Source organism: Podarcis pityusensis (genome assembly GCF_964106645.2).
Source record: "Podarcis pityusensis genome assembly, chromosome: 5".
Taxonomy (NCBI): Eukaryota; Metazoa; Chordata; class Lepidosauria; order Squamata; family Lacertidae; genus Podarcis; species Podarcis pityusensis.
Genome location: NC_138032.1, coordinates 10,023,816 through 10,038,933, shown reverse-complemented (window position 1 = coordinate 10,038,933; position 15,118 = coordinate 10,023,816). Strand labels below are relative to the sequence as shown.

The 15,118-nt window shown below is 41.0% G+C and overlaps 1 protein-coding gene across 16 annotated transcripts in view; it reads left to right on the top strand.

The window, feature by feature from the left end:
* Positions 1–15,118, top strand: part of LOC308478489 (uncharacterized protein) — a 451,389-nt gene that overhangs the window by 54,512 nt on the left and 381,759 nt on the right. For 13 of the 16 annotated variants that reach the window (XR_013987046.1, XR_013987047.1, XR_013987048.1 and 10 more), the window contains one exon: positions 1,478–1,530. Coding sequence is in view for 7 of the 16 variants with exons in the window: in XM_081008338.1 (XP_080864464.1) it covers positions 1,478–1,530 (53 nt within the window). In the remaining 9 variants the exon portion in view is untranslated. Of the gene's footprint in view, positions 1–1,477; positions 1,531–2,141; positions 2,587–7,971; positions 8,669–14,487; positions 14,829–15,118 lie in introns of those variants that run through there. The other 3 variants (XR_013987052.1, XR_013987053.1, XR_013987054.1) reach the window with 3 other exon arrangements.

The following is a 15,118-nucleotide window of genomic DNA, read 5'->3' as shown; positions in this document are numbered from 1 at the left end:
GTGCCTGTCCTGTGCAGTCTTTCTGTCTGTATGCTGTTGCTGATGTTGTTGTCGTCAATGGTAATCCTTTGTGTGGGCATATCTATGTGTATGGCTGTTGGGCATTCTGCATTAAACACAATAGCATGCTTACTCATGAATGAAATTACTGGAACCCTGTTGGGGAAGGAGTACATAGCAAGATTCAAGCCACAGCCTTGCAAAACAAATGCTGCAATTATACTGTGCCTGAAAACAAGTAGCTTTTAATGTGTCCATATGCTTAAGAAAAGAAAGAATTATAGACCAACACTCATACCACCACCCCCCTCTCTTTTTTCTTCCTTTTTCTCCTTTTATACAGTTTATCACCCATAATTTCAGGATGTGTTTTGTTTCTTTAAGCTGTTTTATCTCTCAGCTCATGAGGTCACTCATGTGTGAATTCTTTTGTTCGTCATCTCACCTTTTGCCTTGATGATAGAAAATTGATCGGGCCTTAAAGCACAAGTTCAATAGACAACCCCCTTGGTCCTTTGTTTAGGAGAATAGCTACCACTGAAGACCACGAGCAGGTTGCTATTAATATGACAGCCTCTCTCTATCTCCCACTGTAATTTATAATGAAATACCTAATCTCCATTATTTTGATCCAAGCAGGCGATCCCATGAAAAAAAGTCTTTTCATCCAGTTCCCAATGGCAGTTACATGAGAAATGGCAAACCAATAATTTTTGTCAAGTTTTTTTAAGCCAACAGAAATGCTTTTCCACTGCTACAGTTTCAAAAGGCACAGATAAAGCTCATTCACTGAGATGAATGAAAAAAGCCATCTGGGGTTTTTCTTTTTGACTTCCTTTCCTTTTTCCTCCATCCTTGTAATCAAATTTGAGCGAAATCAAATGGGGCTTTCTATGAAAGTACCTTTTGTTGATCTGAACGAGCTGGTAATTTACAAAATACCCTTCTTTTGTGAGGAAGGCTAAAGAAGAAGGGGGGAAAAAGAATCAGTAGCTTTTAAAGCCGGGCCTTGGTGGGACTCTAAATGCAGTGAAAGCTGTCTGTGTTGAGAGACTGAAATGCATTTCAGAGCCAGGCCTTACCCAGGGCACTGGAAGAACAAACCTATGTGCATTTTTGTGGCAATAAAAACATGAATGGAAAGACAGAAAGGACGAGAGATAGAGAGAGAAATCTGGATCTGGAAAATGCATTAAATATTATTTTGGAGTTTCAGCCCTATTCTTTGACACACCATACTTAACAAGCAAGACTGATTGACCTCACCATTTTGGACTGTCAGAGCTCAACAACATATCGGTCTTTATAGTCGAAGAGGGGTGTTGCATCTCTTGGATGTTGCGGGACCATCTCCAAAGCCATCTATCTGTTTATTTGCTTCACTTACGAAGTGTTGCAGAAGGAAAACAACACTTAACCAGAATCTGGACTTCACTTCCTTTCCCATTTGTTGATGTTTCACTATTTTATTAAACAGATTTCTCTCTGGCAGCTGACTCAAAACCAAAGAACAGTCTGAACATCACAACAGTAAGTTTATTTTTTCCATTATCAATAATTTATGTTTAAGTCCTAGTGAGTAACTAGGGCAGGAAGCTTAAGATTCATTGCAGGATTCAGGAGGCTATATTTACGTTATACAATAATTTCAAGTTTGAATTGTACATTCGTTTCATGTTGGTAATGATCATTATGGAGAAGAATGACAGATGTGGCTGCTACACACTGGGAAATCATCTGTAGAGAATAATGAAGTTAAGAATAACATGTAGCTCTAGCCCATGATTAATTAATTATTGCTAGCCCTGGAGACTTAAAAGTTAGTGATTTCTGTTTCTGTATGTAATAGTAATGTACATACATAGTAATGTACAACATTCCCTGCAAAAAATCTTTTAAGTACAGTACTGTAATGCTTAAAACTTTGGAGATGACTGTATTATTCATCCTTGCTTTATTTCACTTTATACATCGCCGAGAAAGAAAGGAACTAAATGTTCTAGCCTAGTAAAAGTCTTCCTTGAGTTTACATTAACTTGGAGAATTGAAATAGCTGTTTAAAATGAGAACTAGAATGATTTGCTTTAAGTGTGAGTTACTATCTTGAACTTGCTATGTTTTTACTTTTTTTTTGGATCCAGGGAGAAAAGGCAGTGTCCTTCCACTATTTTGCTGGCAGTAGTGGTGTGCATACATGAACAGAATAATGTCATATCACATTTGGCACCCTAGTCTGAAACTGATTATATGCAAGTTAAGTCTCAGTGGGTTTCATGTCTTAACAGAGTATTTTGTATCAGACTGTTTGTACGGATGCCATTCATGGGATCTTTGTTTTGATAATGCCTTAGATAAACCATATATAGTACTTTTAGGTCTTCCCTAAAGGGTGGTAAACCCCAGAATCTGTTTTAACTGCTTGCCCCTTCATCTCCAATCCAATCAGATTAATAGGGAAGGCAGTTTCATTCTTGAAAACATTTTGAGCTGTCTGCTGCCTCCTAATGACTGACTTATCTAATAGCAAATGTGACATATTTTTTAAAGATTTCCTTTCAGCTGCATATATTAAATCACATGTTTGTTTGCGTCTCGTACCAACTCATTTATTAGTTTTGCTTTGTGCTATCAGGTTTGGAAGAAAGTTGATTAAATTAGCACTTCTACTGTTGATGCAACTGTGTGGGGATGTATGAATATTTATAATCTGTTGTAACAAATATAGTCTATATCGTAAAGAGCTAGGCAGGAGCATTCCCACTGGTGGGGTTGATCAGGTAAGCAAAGTCTAAGCTTAGGACGATACTGTATTTTTAACTGTTGTAAAAGAGGGAATTTTAGTACGTACAGTTTGTGAGACAAGGGTGAAAAAAGCTGCATCTGCTAAACTTCTCTCTTCTACTGAACTATTAAAGATGTACAAGGCCCACTGATTCTCTGTATTCAGAGCAGCAGCAAGATAGGATTGACTTCAGAGTTCCAGGAGAGAAAGAAAGAGAGAGGGGGAGGAAGGAAAGAAGGAAGGAAGGAAGGAAGGAAGGAAGGAAGGAAGGAAGGAAGGCAGGCAGGCAGGCAGGCAGGCAGGCAGGCAATTCAAGGCCGGGTGCTCCCTCAAGGGTCAGGTTCATAGGAGGTACAGAGCAAGGAGAGCCAACCACCTGAAAACAGACAGGTGAATGAAAATGAAAAAATAAAGTTATGGAAAAAATATTGTAGGGAAAGGTGCAATATAATGTCTCTGGACCATACCTGTAGCCAGCATATCACTCATCAACCTCTTAGGGCTTCCCTTTTCAGAGATTTCTGGGAGATGGGATCGTGGCAGCCCAAATTTTCAGTTGTGCTAGGATTGCTGATCAGCATGGTGGAGTTAAGGAGTAAGTTTTCTTCAGTGTGAACTAGCTAAGTGAACCACTGGAAAATGGCTCCTTAAGCAAGAAGATTTGCTATGTTCAGGACTTAACTGGAACTACCTAATTGCAACCCTCAACCTATAAACACCAGAATTGTACCCCAGTCACATGTATACTAAAGCTGCAGTTGAGCTTTATATGGAAACTTGCCTGGGATCAGCTGGCATATCCCATAGCTCACTAGCCGCGGAACAATATAAAAACAGATTTATGTTCTTTATTCATTTATTTATTTATCGAAATTATGTTCTCAGAGTGGTTTACAAAAAAATACAATAATGTATAATAAAGCTCCAAGCATAAAATTACATATACCTAGCAACATTAACACCAACAAAAAGAAGAAGGCATACAAGACCACTTCTACCACTACCCATCCATTAAAAAAAGAGTTTAAAGCATTTTTAATTTATAGGCTTCCATCTGCCATTTGTAAGCCAGTATGGAAGATGACAAGTGAACCTTTGTAGTCAGTGGGTTCCATAACAGGGGTGCCATAACAGGGAACCAGAGGGCATTCTTGGTAGTGACACCCTCCCTGTGAAACACCCTCCCATCAGACATCAAGGAGATAAAGAACTACACAACTTTTAGAAGACATCTGAAGGCAGCCCTTTATTGGGATGTTTTTATTATGTTTTTATATGTGTTGGAAGCTGCTCAGAGCAACCCAGTCAGATGGGCGGGCTATAAATAATAAGATCACCATAATCATCACTAAAAAGGTGCTAAAGCATGTCCGATGGCAGGGGCCCTAATAAGAGAGCTTCATCTACCAACTTCACTGCACAATATGTAGCTCCATGTACGTAATCCTATTTACTGATAATGAACTTATTATCCAAGTGCTTATTTCTTACATCACCAAAATGGTACTACCTAAGCTCAAATGAGAGGTATCAGCTGGCAAGGGAGAATTCCAGTCTTTATAGAAAAACAAAATATATTTAGGAAAAATAACCCTACTAGGGAGTGGGGGGGGATGGACCCAAAATAACCCAATGAAGACTCATCAGGCTCAGTGAGCACAAGATGTTGACTGACAGTTGGGTATGCATGTGTATGTGGAAAACCAGAAGCAAGGGGGAGGAGAATCCTGAACAGGAGTATTCTTCACTGCATTGTTTCGTTGTCTTCATTTTATGGAAGTTGTCACTGATAAGTCACTGTCCCCTTGTCTTTTGGGGATCCCTTGTGAATGCTGTGCTATGTCAGCATCGCCCTTGAGCCAGTGCCACCGACTGGACTCATCCACTTCAGCCCTGACTGGGCTAGGCGAGCTGGGTAGCACTTCCAGAGACCACCTTCTGCACAGGAACAGGTCAAAGTGCTGTGGACTCACAGCTTAGAGTTGTGAGCACCGGATTCACTCCAACAAGAAGACAGTTGTCGCACAGCAGAGTATAGCAGAGCATAAACGACTCGGAGAGCAGCTCTGTAGAATATCTTCTTTTATTCCATCTACAACTATAATACACAACTATGTAAAGAGCTAAATGAGGTCTAAACAAAAATGCTGAACTGCACTAAGTGTCTGCAGCTGCTCTTAGCAGCAACCTTATCTATACACATGATCTCTCTCTAACACTCAGTCTCTCTCTCTCCCCCCCGACACTTTGATGTGAGGCTGGAGCGGAATAAGTAGAGAGCAGAAACCGCCCCTCCTCTCTGAAGAATCAGCAGAGAACATCAGCAGATTCTTGGATATGGGAGGGGTGAAATCTCCTCATCTAGTGTTGTTACTCTAATTCCCCCCTTCAAGGGTTCCCTGCTTGAGATCTCTAAAAGTTGATCAATTCCCTTCAGTTCACACCCCGTATATGTAAGATTTTTTTGCCCCAACATGTATTACTTTCCACTTGTTCAGATTGAATTGCATTTGCTGTAATACTGCCTGTTCACCCAGTTTGTAGCAATCCTTTTGGAGTTCTTTGCAACCACGTGGTGTCATCAGCAAACCTGGACAGCTCACTGCTCACCCCTAACCTCCCAACCTCCCCAGATTGTGTACCTGCTCTTTCAGGATCAGGAGTGTAACTTCATTAAGAGGAGGCAACCTCCCATCCATCTTGTCTAGGGAACCACCCACTAGCAGTGCCTGGTTTATCCGGATTGAGATTCCGTTTATTGGTTCCTATCCAGTACTTTACTGAGGCAAGACAATGGTCCAGCATGTCCACTGCAATACCTGCAGATGTAAAGGGGAAGCAGAGCTGTGTGTCATCAGCAGATTGCTGACAATGTACTCTAAAACTCCAGATAACCCCACTTAGCATTCTCATGTAGATGTTAAACAGCGTGGAGGATACAATTGAACCCTGAGGAACACTACACTGAAGGCTCCACAGGGCTGAAGAGCACTCCCCAAATATCACCCTTCGGAAACGATCATACAAGTAGGACCAGAACCAGCACAACATTATGCAACCACCCCTAACTCGGACACTGCCCCAGAAGGATCCTGTATTGAATGCCGCTTTATAGGATTGCCATGTGTCCTTTCTTTCCAGGACACGTCCTCTTTTTCAGGGGTAAAATTTGAGACAAATTGCAGTTCTTTGCTTTGAATATGACTATGGCTGTCATAGCGTCCTCTTTTTTGCTCTCCAAAATATGGCAACCCTACTGAGAGGTCAAGGAGAATTAACGGACAAATTTCCCCTGTCTCTCTCCTGACAGAGGTCATCATACAATGTAACCAAAGCAGTTTCTGTGCCAAAAATGGGCCTTCTGTGTCTTCTGATTTGCGATGGCAGGGGGGTAATGTGCTCTAGCTTCAACCCATTTTACTGCCTTCTCTCTAGAATGCTTCTGGGCTCACTTTGGTCCAGAAGCAATAGGAAAGGAAGAGAGATGGGGTAGCGGGAACTGGTGCTTTGCTTTCTAGCATGCCCAGTGAAACCACTGTTTTGTTTTCAAAAGAAAATGAAGGGGAGCAGGGACTCACTGCAACCTGGTAAGCATGGGGGGAATAGTTGGGAGCATTGAGGGGTTATCTGTTTTAATTTGTGAAGGTAGTGATATGTGATGCTTGGATATATTTGTGTAGAGTTTTTGATTTTGGGAAAGGCAGGGTTTTGCCTGAGTAGGGTCTTTTGGGGAGAAAGTAGTAGGAATGTGTGTATGACAATTCCCCAGATTTGAAAATATGCCCACCCAAAAAGATTGTCAGACTTTGCTGTACTCTTCCATATCTAAAGTGTTGTGCACCATGCATGTATATCAGCATGTACGACAATCACACACACCTGTATTCATTGATCTGTGTATAATAATATTTAAGGCTACATCCCATTTCTTCCAAAGACATGTTTTCCTTGTAGAAATGTCATATTAGAAGGTATACTTAAAGACACCAGGAACTTTTGTATCCCTGACATTTATAAGCCGTGCTGGGAGCCTTTTTTGGCTGAAGAGTAGTATAAAAATGACTTATATGGAAAAAAAATAGTAGCTGGAGGAATAGAAACCATTCAAGTTGTGGAGGAGAGTGGTAGAAGGGAGGCCCTCACTCTGGTTCTATCTGCTTTCCTAGTGTGTGTTGAGCGGAAGGAACAATTTTGCACATGTCCAGAGGAACTGGACATGTTGTTGTTAGTTTATGTGTGCCAGTGCAAAGCCCAAGCCCTAATCCTGGTTAGACCTGGCTTTAAGGAAGCCTGCCTTAACCTCAGGCTTTAAGCTTTACTTCTTTAACCAAATTGATATACTGCTTCATTTTAAGTAGAACCTCTAAGCAGTTTACAAAAAAATCTAGCTCTTGGCCACTTCTTATGGCATCTTGTACTGAATTATCTTGCTGCGGTTTAAGACCAGTTTAAGACTGCCCAGGCAGGTAGCCTGCAAACCCTCCCTGTCTCCTTCAGTTCAGTATTTCAGCATTGGGCCATACACAGCTGAACTAAACCTGGACCAGGGATGGCAACTTGAAAAAATATGGGGGGGGGCTATAAGCCCCGCCCTGCGTAATTTATCACATGACATGGCACACCCACACCATTTGGATGGGAATGGCAATTTATTTTGGAGGGGGGGCAGTGCCCTCAAATATTTTTTGGGGGTGTGTGCAAAGGGCCCTTGGCCCCTAGGAGTTGGCTCCTATGACCTAGACCAAGTGTTAGTAGGATTGAGTGTGGGGAGAGCATTTCCAAGAAGGTTCAAGATTTATCTTGCCAGATTGTCAAAGCTGTTGTAGAACCCATGCTGGTTCTGCTTCGGTAAGGCTTGTTCTTCTATATGCTTGGTTATTTCTTCTTTAGCAGTACTTTCCACTAGTTTTCAGGGGACAGAAATTAAGGTAACTGACCTGTAATTTCCAGGATCCTTCAGAATGGCTCCTGACATCCAAAGAGCAACAATAACTGCCCCCTCCAACTTGTACCAAGTACGATGATCATCCCTTGAGAAGATGCCAAATCTATGTTAAAAAATGTTTAACATCATGCCAAAGTCATGTTTTGGTTTTGATTCGAATGGTGCCTGGCTCCTAATTTTTTTATATAGATCTCCATTTCCACCTCAGAAACCTTTGAGCCTAGTCTGCTATTTTGATTCACAGTGGTGCCCAGTGTCCAAATGGTGATGAAGTCTACTGCCCCAACTGAGGAATGCTCGGGCCATCTTTGGTGATGACATCGTGAGAGGCAGCCAAACCTATGCCTAAAAATGGGTGATGCCATGCCAAAGCAGAACCTATAGAGAACAAACAGATGAATGGACAAACTACTTTCCAAAATATGCAGTCTGGAGGCACCCACAAAATGAAAAGAATCAAAGACATAAACTAACCAAATAAATACAAGCATTAAAACTTGTATTTATATACCTCTTTGCAGCAAGGATGTGGAATCTTTTTTTTAGCCTGAGGTCCGCATCCCATTCCCTTCTGGACAATTTTCTAGGGGTCACATGCCAGCAGAGGACAAGGCCAGTGACTAAAGTGGGCTAAGAAACAGGTGTGAATTTCATCTTTGTGCAGTAGGCTAATTTCTCCACATACTATCCTCCATCTAGGCAAGCATTGTCAGAGTTTGAGGTTATGTTCCATGCAAGCAAAAACACTCAAGGAGGATGCAAAGCAGGGCCAGTAGAAATGGGATGTGACTGGTGAAGAAGTATGGCCTGGGAGAGAATCCCCAGGGTCAGATAGAGAGCCCTGGAGGGCTGCATTTGGTGCCCAGGGCTGAAGTTCCTCATCCCTGCCTTAGAGTGTTTGGAACTCTTCAAGATGCATGGGCCTGGTTTAGACATTACAGTAAACTATAGTTTAGCACTAAACAAATGAGTCTGGGTGAAACTTGGGCTCACATACTATGGCCTCCCTTCTGATGCAGTTGTGAAGAGGGGCTTGGAAGCATCCACTTTACTGTTTTAAATTAACTGCAGTTTGTCATTTTGCCCAATGTGAGCTACGTAACTATGGTTAGTTTCAATTACAATTGATTGAAACAAGCCAGGATCAGAAACCATGCTTTGATCTTGACTTGTTTCTATAAACAAATGTTTATACTAACCACAGCTTGGCTCAGTGCAGTTGTGATGATAAACTATGGTTAATTTAAAGCAGCAAGTGGATGTATCCAATCACCTCATCGTGCTTTCAGAGGGGAGGGGGCGCACATGAGCTTGAGGTTTGTCCAGTGTTGTTTGTGTAGCACTCTACTTGGTTTAGCACTATCTTTGAATTAGGCCATAATCTCAGTCATTCTTAGAACAGTCCTGTAAGGTCAGTACCTGGCAGCTGAAGTACAACTGTGGGAGAGCTGATTCTGAGAGACAGTAATTTACTTTAATCTGTCTGGTGTATTTATAGCTGAGGTGAGATTTGAACTAGGGATTTCCTGGCTCACAGATTACACTAAAATACACGAGCTCTACTTAGTACATGCCATGGCTAATACACAAACCCAGTAAATTTATAACTAAAGCTATTCAGTATATAGAACCTATGAGCTGACCAGAGGTATAAATGCTTAATCATAATCACATACATTCAGAAGCAGAGGAGGATGGGGCACTGTGCCCTGCCTTAGTAACTTTATTCAGATTCAAAATGTATCTTTTAAAAGTGGTGAGCTAAGTACAACCTAGCTGGCCAATTAACCATTACTAAAATGCCTAAAAAGTCATTTAGTATATCCAAAGCTACACGGAGCAGATTTTGAGTGTGCACAGAGAGTAGTATTTAAAATATGGGAACTAAAGAAAAGCTACAGAAAAAAAACAGCATAACAATCATGAGCAGCAACAAATAAAGCACTATGAAAGAAGCTTGTCAGAATGAAAATGCTATTGCAATCTTCCTAAATGACCCTGTTCCTTGTCGCCACTAAGATCCTTTAAAATATGTGTAAGGAACCTTGGACCGCCCAGAGGTTGCTGCTCATTGACCATGCTTGATAGGACTGGTGGGAGTTGTTCAGCAACATCTGGAGAGACGTTCCCCTTAAAACAAAGGTGGGATTCAGAGCAAGGACTCCTTTCATGACATCTGTGTATGGATTGAAGACATTTCCTGAGAGAACCTGGAACTAGAGCGTTTAGGGATTCAGAGGTCAACCCAGCTCTTTTAATTGTGTTGAGAACAGATGAGCAGCCAGTGGAGATTTTTTGACACTAGTGTTCCGTTTGAGTCACTTCTGCTCGTAATTGAACTGCTCTGTTCTGAATTAGTCAAATACAGAGTGTGTTAGAGTAGTCCCAGATAGAGGTTTACCAGAACTTGTTTCCCAGTAACCCTGGTTGGGCTTCCATGGCTAGGAAACGTACACTTCCAGAGGACCAGGGGAAGAGGAGGAATGGAAGGTAGAAGCACAAAAATCGTTTTGTTTACAGTGAGGGGGGGAAGTATTTGATCCCCTGCTAAAACTGCCTGTTTGCCCTCTGATGAAGAAATGACCAGTCCATATTTTTAATGGTAGGTTTATTGTAGCTGGGAGAGACAGAATAACAACAGGAAACCCCCCAGAAACCCAGAAGACATAAGTCAGAGATTGATATGCATTATAATGAGTGAAATAAGTATTTGATTCCCTATCAACCAGCCAGATGTCAGGCTACCTGGTATCTTCACTGTATGTAACAAGCTGAGATTAGAAGCACCTGCTGTAAGGGAGAGGTCTTACCTGTAATCCCAGCTCGTTACAGTACCTGTACAAAAGACACCTGTTGACAGAAGCAATCAATCTAGCAGATTCCAAAGTAGCCAAAGTCCAAAGAGCTGTCCAAGGATGTCAGGGACAAGATTGTAGACCTGCACAAGGCTGGACTGGGCTACAAGACTATTGCCAAGCAGCTTGGTGAGAAGGTGACAACAGTTGGTGCAACAATTCACAAATGGAAGAAACACTAAATAACTGTCAACCTCCCTTGGTTTGGGGCTCCATGCAAGATCTCATCTTGTGGAGTTGCAATGAGAACGGTGAGAACGGTGATGAAGCAGCCCAGAACTACACAGGGGGAACTTGTCAATGATCTCAGGGCAGCTGGGACCATAGTCACCATGAAAACAGTTGGTAACACATTACGCCATGAAGGACTGAGATCTTGCAGAGCCATCAAGGTCCCCTTGCTCAAGACAGCACAGGTACAGGCCCATCTTCAGTTTGCCAATGCACATCTGAATGACCCGGAGGAGAACTGGGTGAAAGCGTTGTGGCCAGATGAGACCAAAATCGAGCTCTTTGGCATCAACTCAACTCGCCGTGTTTGGAGGAGGAGGAATGCTGCCTACGACCCCAAGAACACCACCCCCACTGTCAAACATGGAGGGGGACATATTATGGTTTGGGGTGTTTTTCTGCTAAGGGGGCATGACACCTTCACCGCATTGAAGCGACGATGGACGGGACCATGTATCGTCCAATGGAGGTGAGCACCTCCTTCCCTCAGCCAGGGCATTGAAAATGGGTCGAGGATGGGTATTCCAGCATGACAGTGACCCAAAACACACTGCCAAGGCAACAAAGGAGTGGCTCAAGAAGAAGCACATTAAGGTCCTGGAGTGGCCTAGCCAGTCTCCAGACCTTAATCCCATCAAAAATCTGTGGAGGGAGCTGAAGGTTTGATTAGCTACACATCAGCCTTGAAATCTTACTGACTTGGAGAGGATCTGCAAAGAGGAGTGAGACAAAATACCTCCTGAGATATGTGCAAACCTACAAGAAATGTCTGACCTCTGTAATTGCCAACAATAAGAAATACTTATTTCACTCATTATAATGCACATCAATCTCTGACTTTTGTCTTCTGGGTTTCTGGGGTTTTTCGTGTTGTTATTCTGTCTCTCACAGCTACAATAAACCTACCATTAAAATTATGGACTGGTCATTCCTTCGTCAGGGGCCAAATGGGCAAATTTAGCAGGGGATCAAATACTTTCCCCCCTCACTGTAAGTAGCACGAAGGTTGTGACACACATGAACAAAGGACTGAAATTCTAAAGCATAGACTGCCATCGTCTTGTCTTTTCCCCAGGTTCCAAGTGGAGGATACAGTGTCAGCTTTACCTTTGGATTTCTCTGGCTTCTTTCGTCTTATGTCATAATCTTAACAATTATTAATGTGCGGGTGGGGGATTTTTTTGGGGGGGGGCTGCATGGCTTCTTGTATAAGAATATTAGCACTGAAAGCTGAATGCATTCTTTCTGTCGGTGGTTTATTGAACTTGCACAACCATATATTTTGCAGTTTATAATTTGGCATCTTCAGGATCCTGTTTTTCTGTTTCTTTCTTTTGAAGAAAGTTTTAACTCTTACTGCTGAACAAGATGAAAATTGAAATTGTGCTAGTGCCTGTTGAAGGCTAAGATACTAGGAGGAAATTGTTTAGTACTTCTGGTAGTGATATAACTTCCTAGCTTGGCCTAATGTGCACTTCAGGCAGGAATGAAAAATCTATCACTTATTTGCCCTCAGTTGCCTTCAATTGTGCATAGACTTTTTCAGTGAATAACATTCCTACTTCATATATATCCACCTATGTATAAATTTTATAAATTTATATGCCACTCTTCAGCATAAAACTGCCAGGGCAGTGAACATTCAATTAAAAAATTATAATAAAAAAGCAAAACAGCAGAGACAAAGGAGGAACCTAACTAGTCACATCAGCAGCAACCTAAGCAAGGACTTCTGCTTGAGTAATGAGGATTTATTCCCTCTGTGTGAGACCCTAGCTGGCACCCACTGTAATTGGCTCAGGGGTGGGTGGGAGAACCCCCAGAACAGCACATAGAGAGAGGAGAGGGGAGATAATCATTTCTGGCAAGCATGAATGCTTGCACAGATGGAACAACTGGAATAATGTTGAATTCCACCCATTAACAGCAGCTCATAAAACAATAAAATCAAGCAGGCGTAAACCTTAAAACTAAAATGACTTGCAAAATACAATGAAATGCCTGGACAGGGCAAGCTTCCGAGGTGAGCTTCACTTTGTAGGGTGTTTAAAACTTGGGATGACATGGCCAACAGGGACTCCTCTCTTACCACTAATTTCAGGATGGCAAAGGAGACCTGGCGGAAGGTCTCAAATGAAGAATTGCAGGTGGGCTTGTGAGGAATATGGCAGTCCTTCAAGTATCCTGTATCTTATATCACACTTTCATCATGCAGATATAAGAAACGGGAAAAATTGCTTTTCTGAGCTTGAGTACTTTCCCAGACACATGGGTGTAATGTTAGCTTGTGACCATGACTCTAGGTACCTGTCCATGGACAGGCCATGGTAGTAAGAAGATGATCGATTTTAGCATTGAACTCTGCTAAATCCAATATTTTGATTCCTATGAAAAATATCAGTTACTTTCAAAAGCATGGTGGGAAAGAGGAACTGAGCAGAAGGAGAACGTATGTCTGAGAACCCTCATTAATAATACTGTAAGCTCTTACAGAAATATAGGTGGTGCTAGATATGGGGGCAAGTCCATAGAAAGCATGCATGTTCATTACTATGCACCTATTTTCAAGGTGTTCTCATATGCTAGAAGTCAATGTTATTTCCTGGAAAACCTAAGGAATGTTAAGAAGTTATGTACATAAGACCATCCATGGCATATTGTGATAAATAAAAAACTAATGCTAGCAAGTAAAATTGTCATAAATATTTAAAAAAACAGAAGTAAATTTTCAATCAAGATCCTAATTTAAAGGGAATAAATTCGGGATAAAATATTGGTCTTTTTCAACTATTGTTGTGCCTTTTGGGGGAGGAGATGGCTGGGATTTTGCACATTAAGATTTGCTACGTATTGCTTAGTATTGTTAATACGTAAAATCCTGGCGAAAGGGTGACATTGTAAATGGCTCTAAAGGACCCATTTCAATGTAAATCCTAAGGTTCTATCTCTGTGCAGGGGATTTACGTGGGAGAGTCCCATTAATGTTCATGGGACTTAGGTGCATAAATCACTTCTGCACTGATGAGAAAATAGACTCCTTAGTATGCAAAATGTCATTTGAAATCAAGGGGCATTTATTTGCATAGGATCCATATGTCTCATAGAACTTCCTGCATTAAAACATTATGAAAGATAGCCAATGCGTAGTACCCACTCATATATAAATAACATACTATCTCCTGTAAAATTTTAGCATCTTCTCTACATTAAGAATTATCTGCAATATTTCAGTTATTAAAACGAAGACTTAATTATCATTATGTTTATAAAACAATATCCCTAGCTATACTTCCAGTCCAGTATTTTTGTTATTCTTTGCTAAGTGCAGGGGGAAAAAATTGCTAGTGTTTTTCAAACTAGTATTTAATTCATCTCTTCCCTCCTGATCACCAGCACTCATCAGTCTGTGTCTCCTCCTACCTCCAATAGTACACAGCAACCCCATTCATAGGCCATTCATAATTTTTCTCCACAGGCCCTTCTGCTTTCTTGACCTTCAGACTTGGGTGCAGTTTTCTCATAGCTCAAATGTATTTCCATTCTTTCATAGTAGCTGTGCTTTGAGTGGCTTCTAGTGTTACAGATAATAAATGGGAAGAGGACAGGAAGCACCCATGTGGCATTCTTTTCCATTTCTCTCCCCCCCCCCCACACCAATATTTTATATTTCCCAGTGGAAAGAGGTCTGATACTGAAGCTTGGCTCCAAGCAAAGCTTTGTGACATCCCAGAGGCAGCCAATGGTGAAAGACAACTATACTTCAATGAGTGAAGAATAAAAGGGGCATCAAAATATCATCTTTATCATATTCATATCATAAAAGGATGGATGAGTTCTTGGACCACAAGGCAATAATTGGCTATTAGCTATGATACTTAAAAATGAAACCTTTATGTTCAGAAACCATATACCTTGGATTACCAGATTCTGAGCACAATGGGAGGGAATGGCTTTAATTATTCAAATTTAATAAATAAATATAGTAATAATTCTTAGACTCTGACTTTTTAATTTTCTGTTTTGTACAGTACTCAGTTTTATTTGTGATAGTTTTGTTTATAATATTGTTTTTTATCTAATTCTTATGAAATATTACTAATGTTTTATTGTTTGCATGTAAACTGCTTAGAGATCTGTAAGTGGTATAAACATATTATAAATAAACTGATTGTTTTAGTTTGTTCCTTAATGTCTATGTTGTTGATTTTTATTGTTTTTGGCTGTTCTTATGTTTGTGTTTTAGTTTTTCTTTATACTTTCTTACCTTGCTTTTTTTTTTTTTATTTGCACAAGCTTTGTGGAATA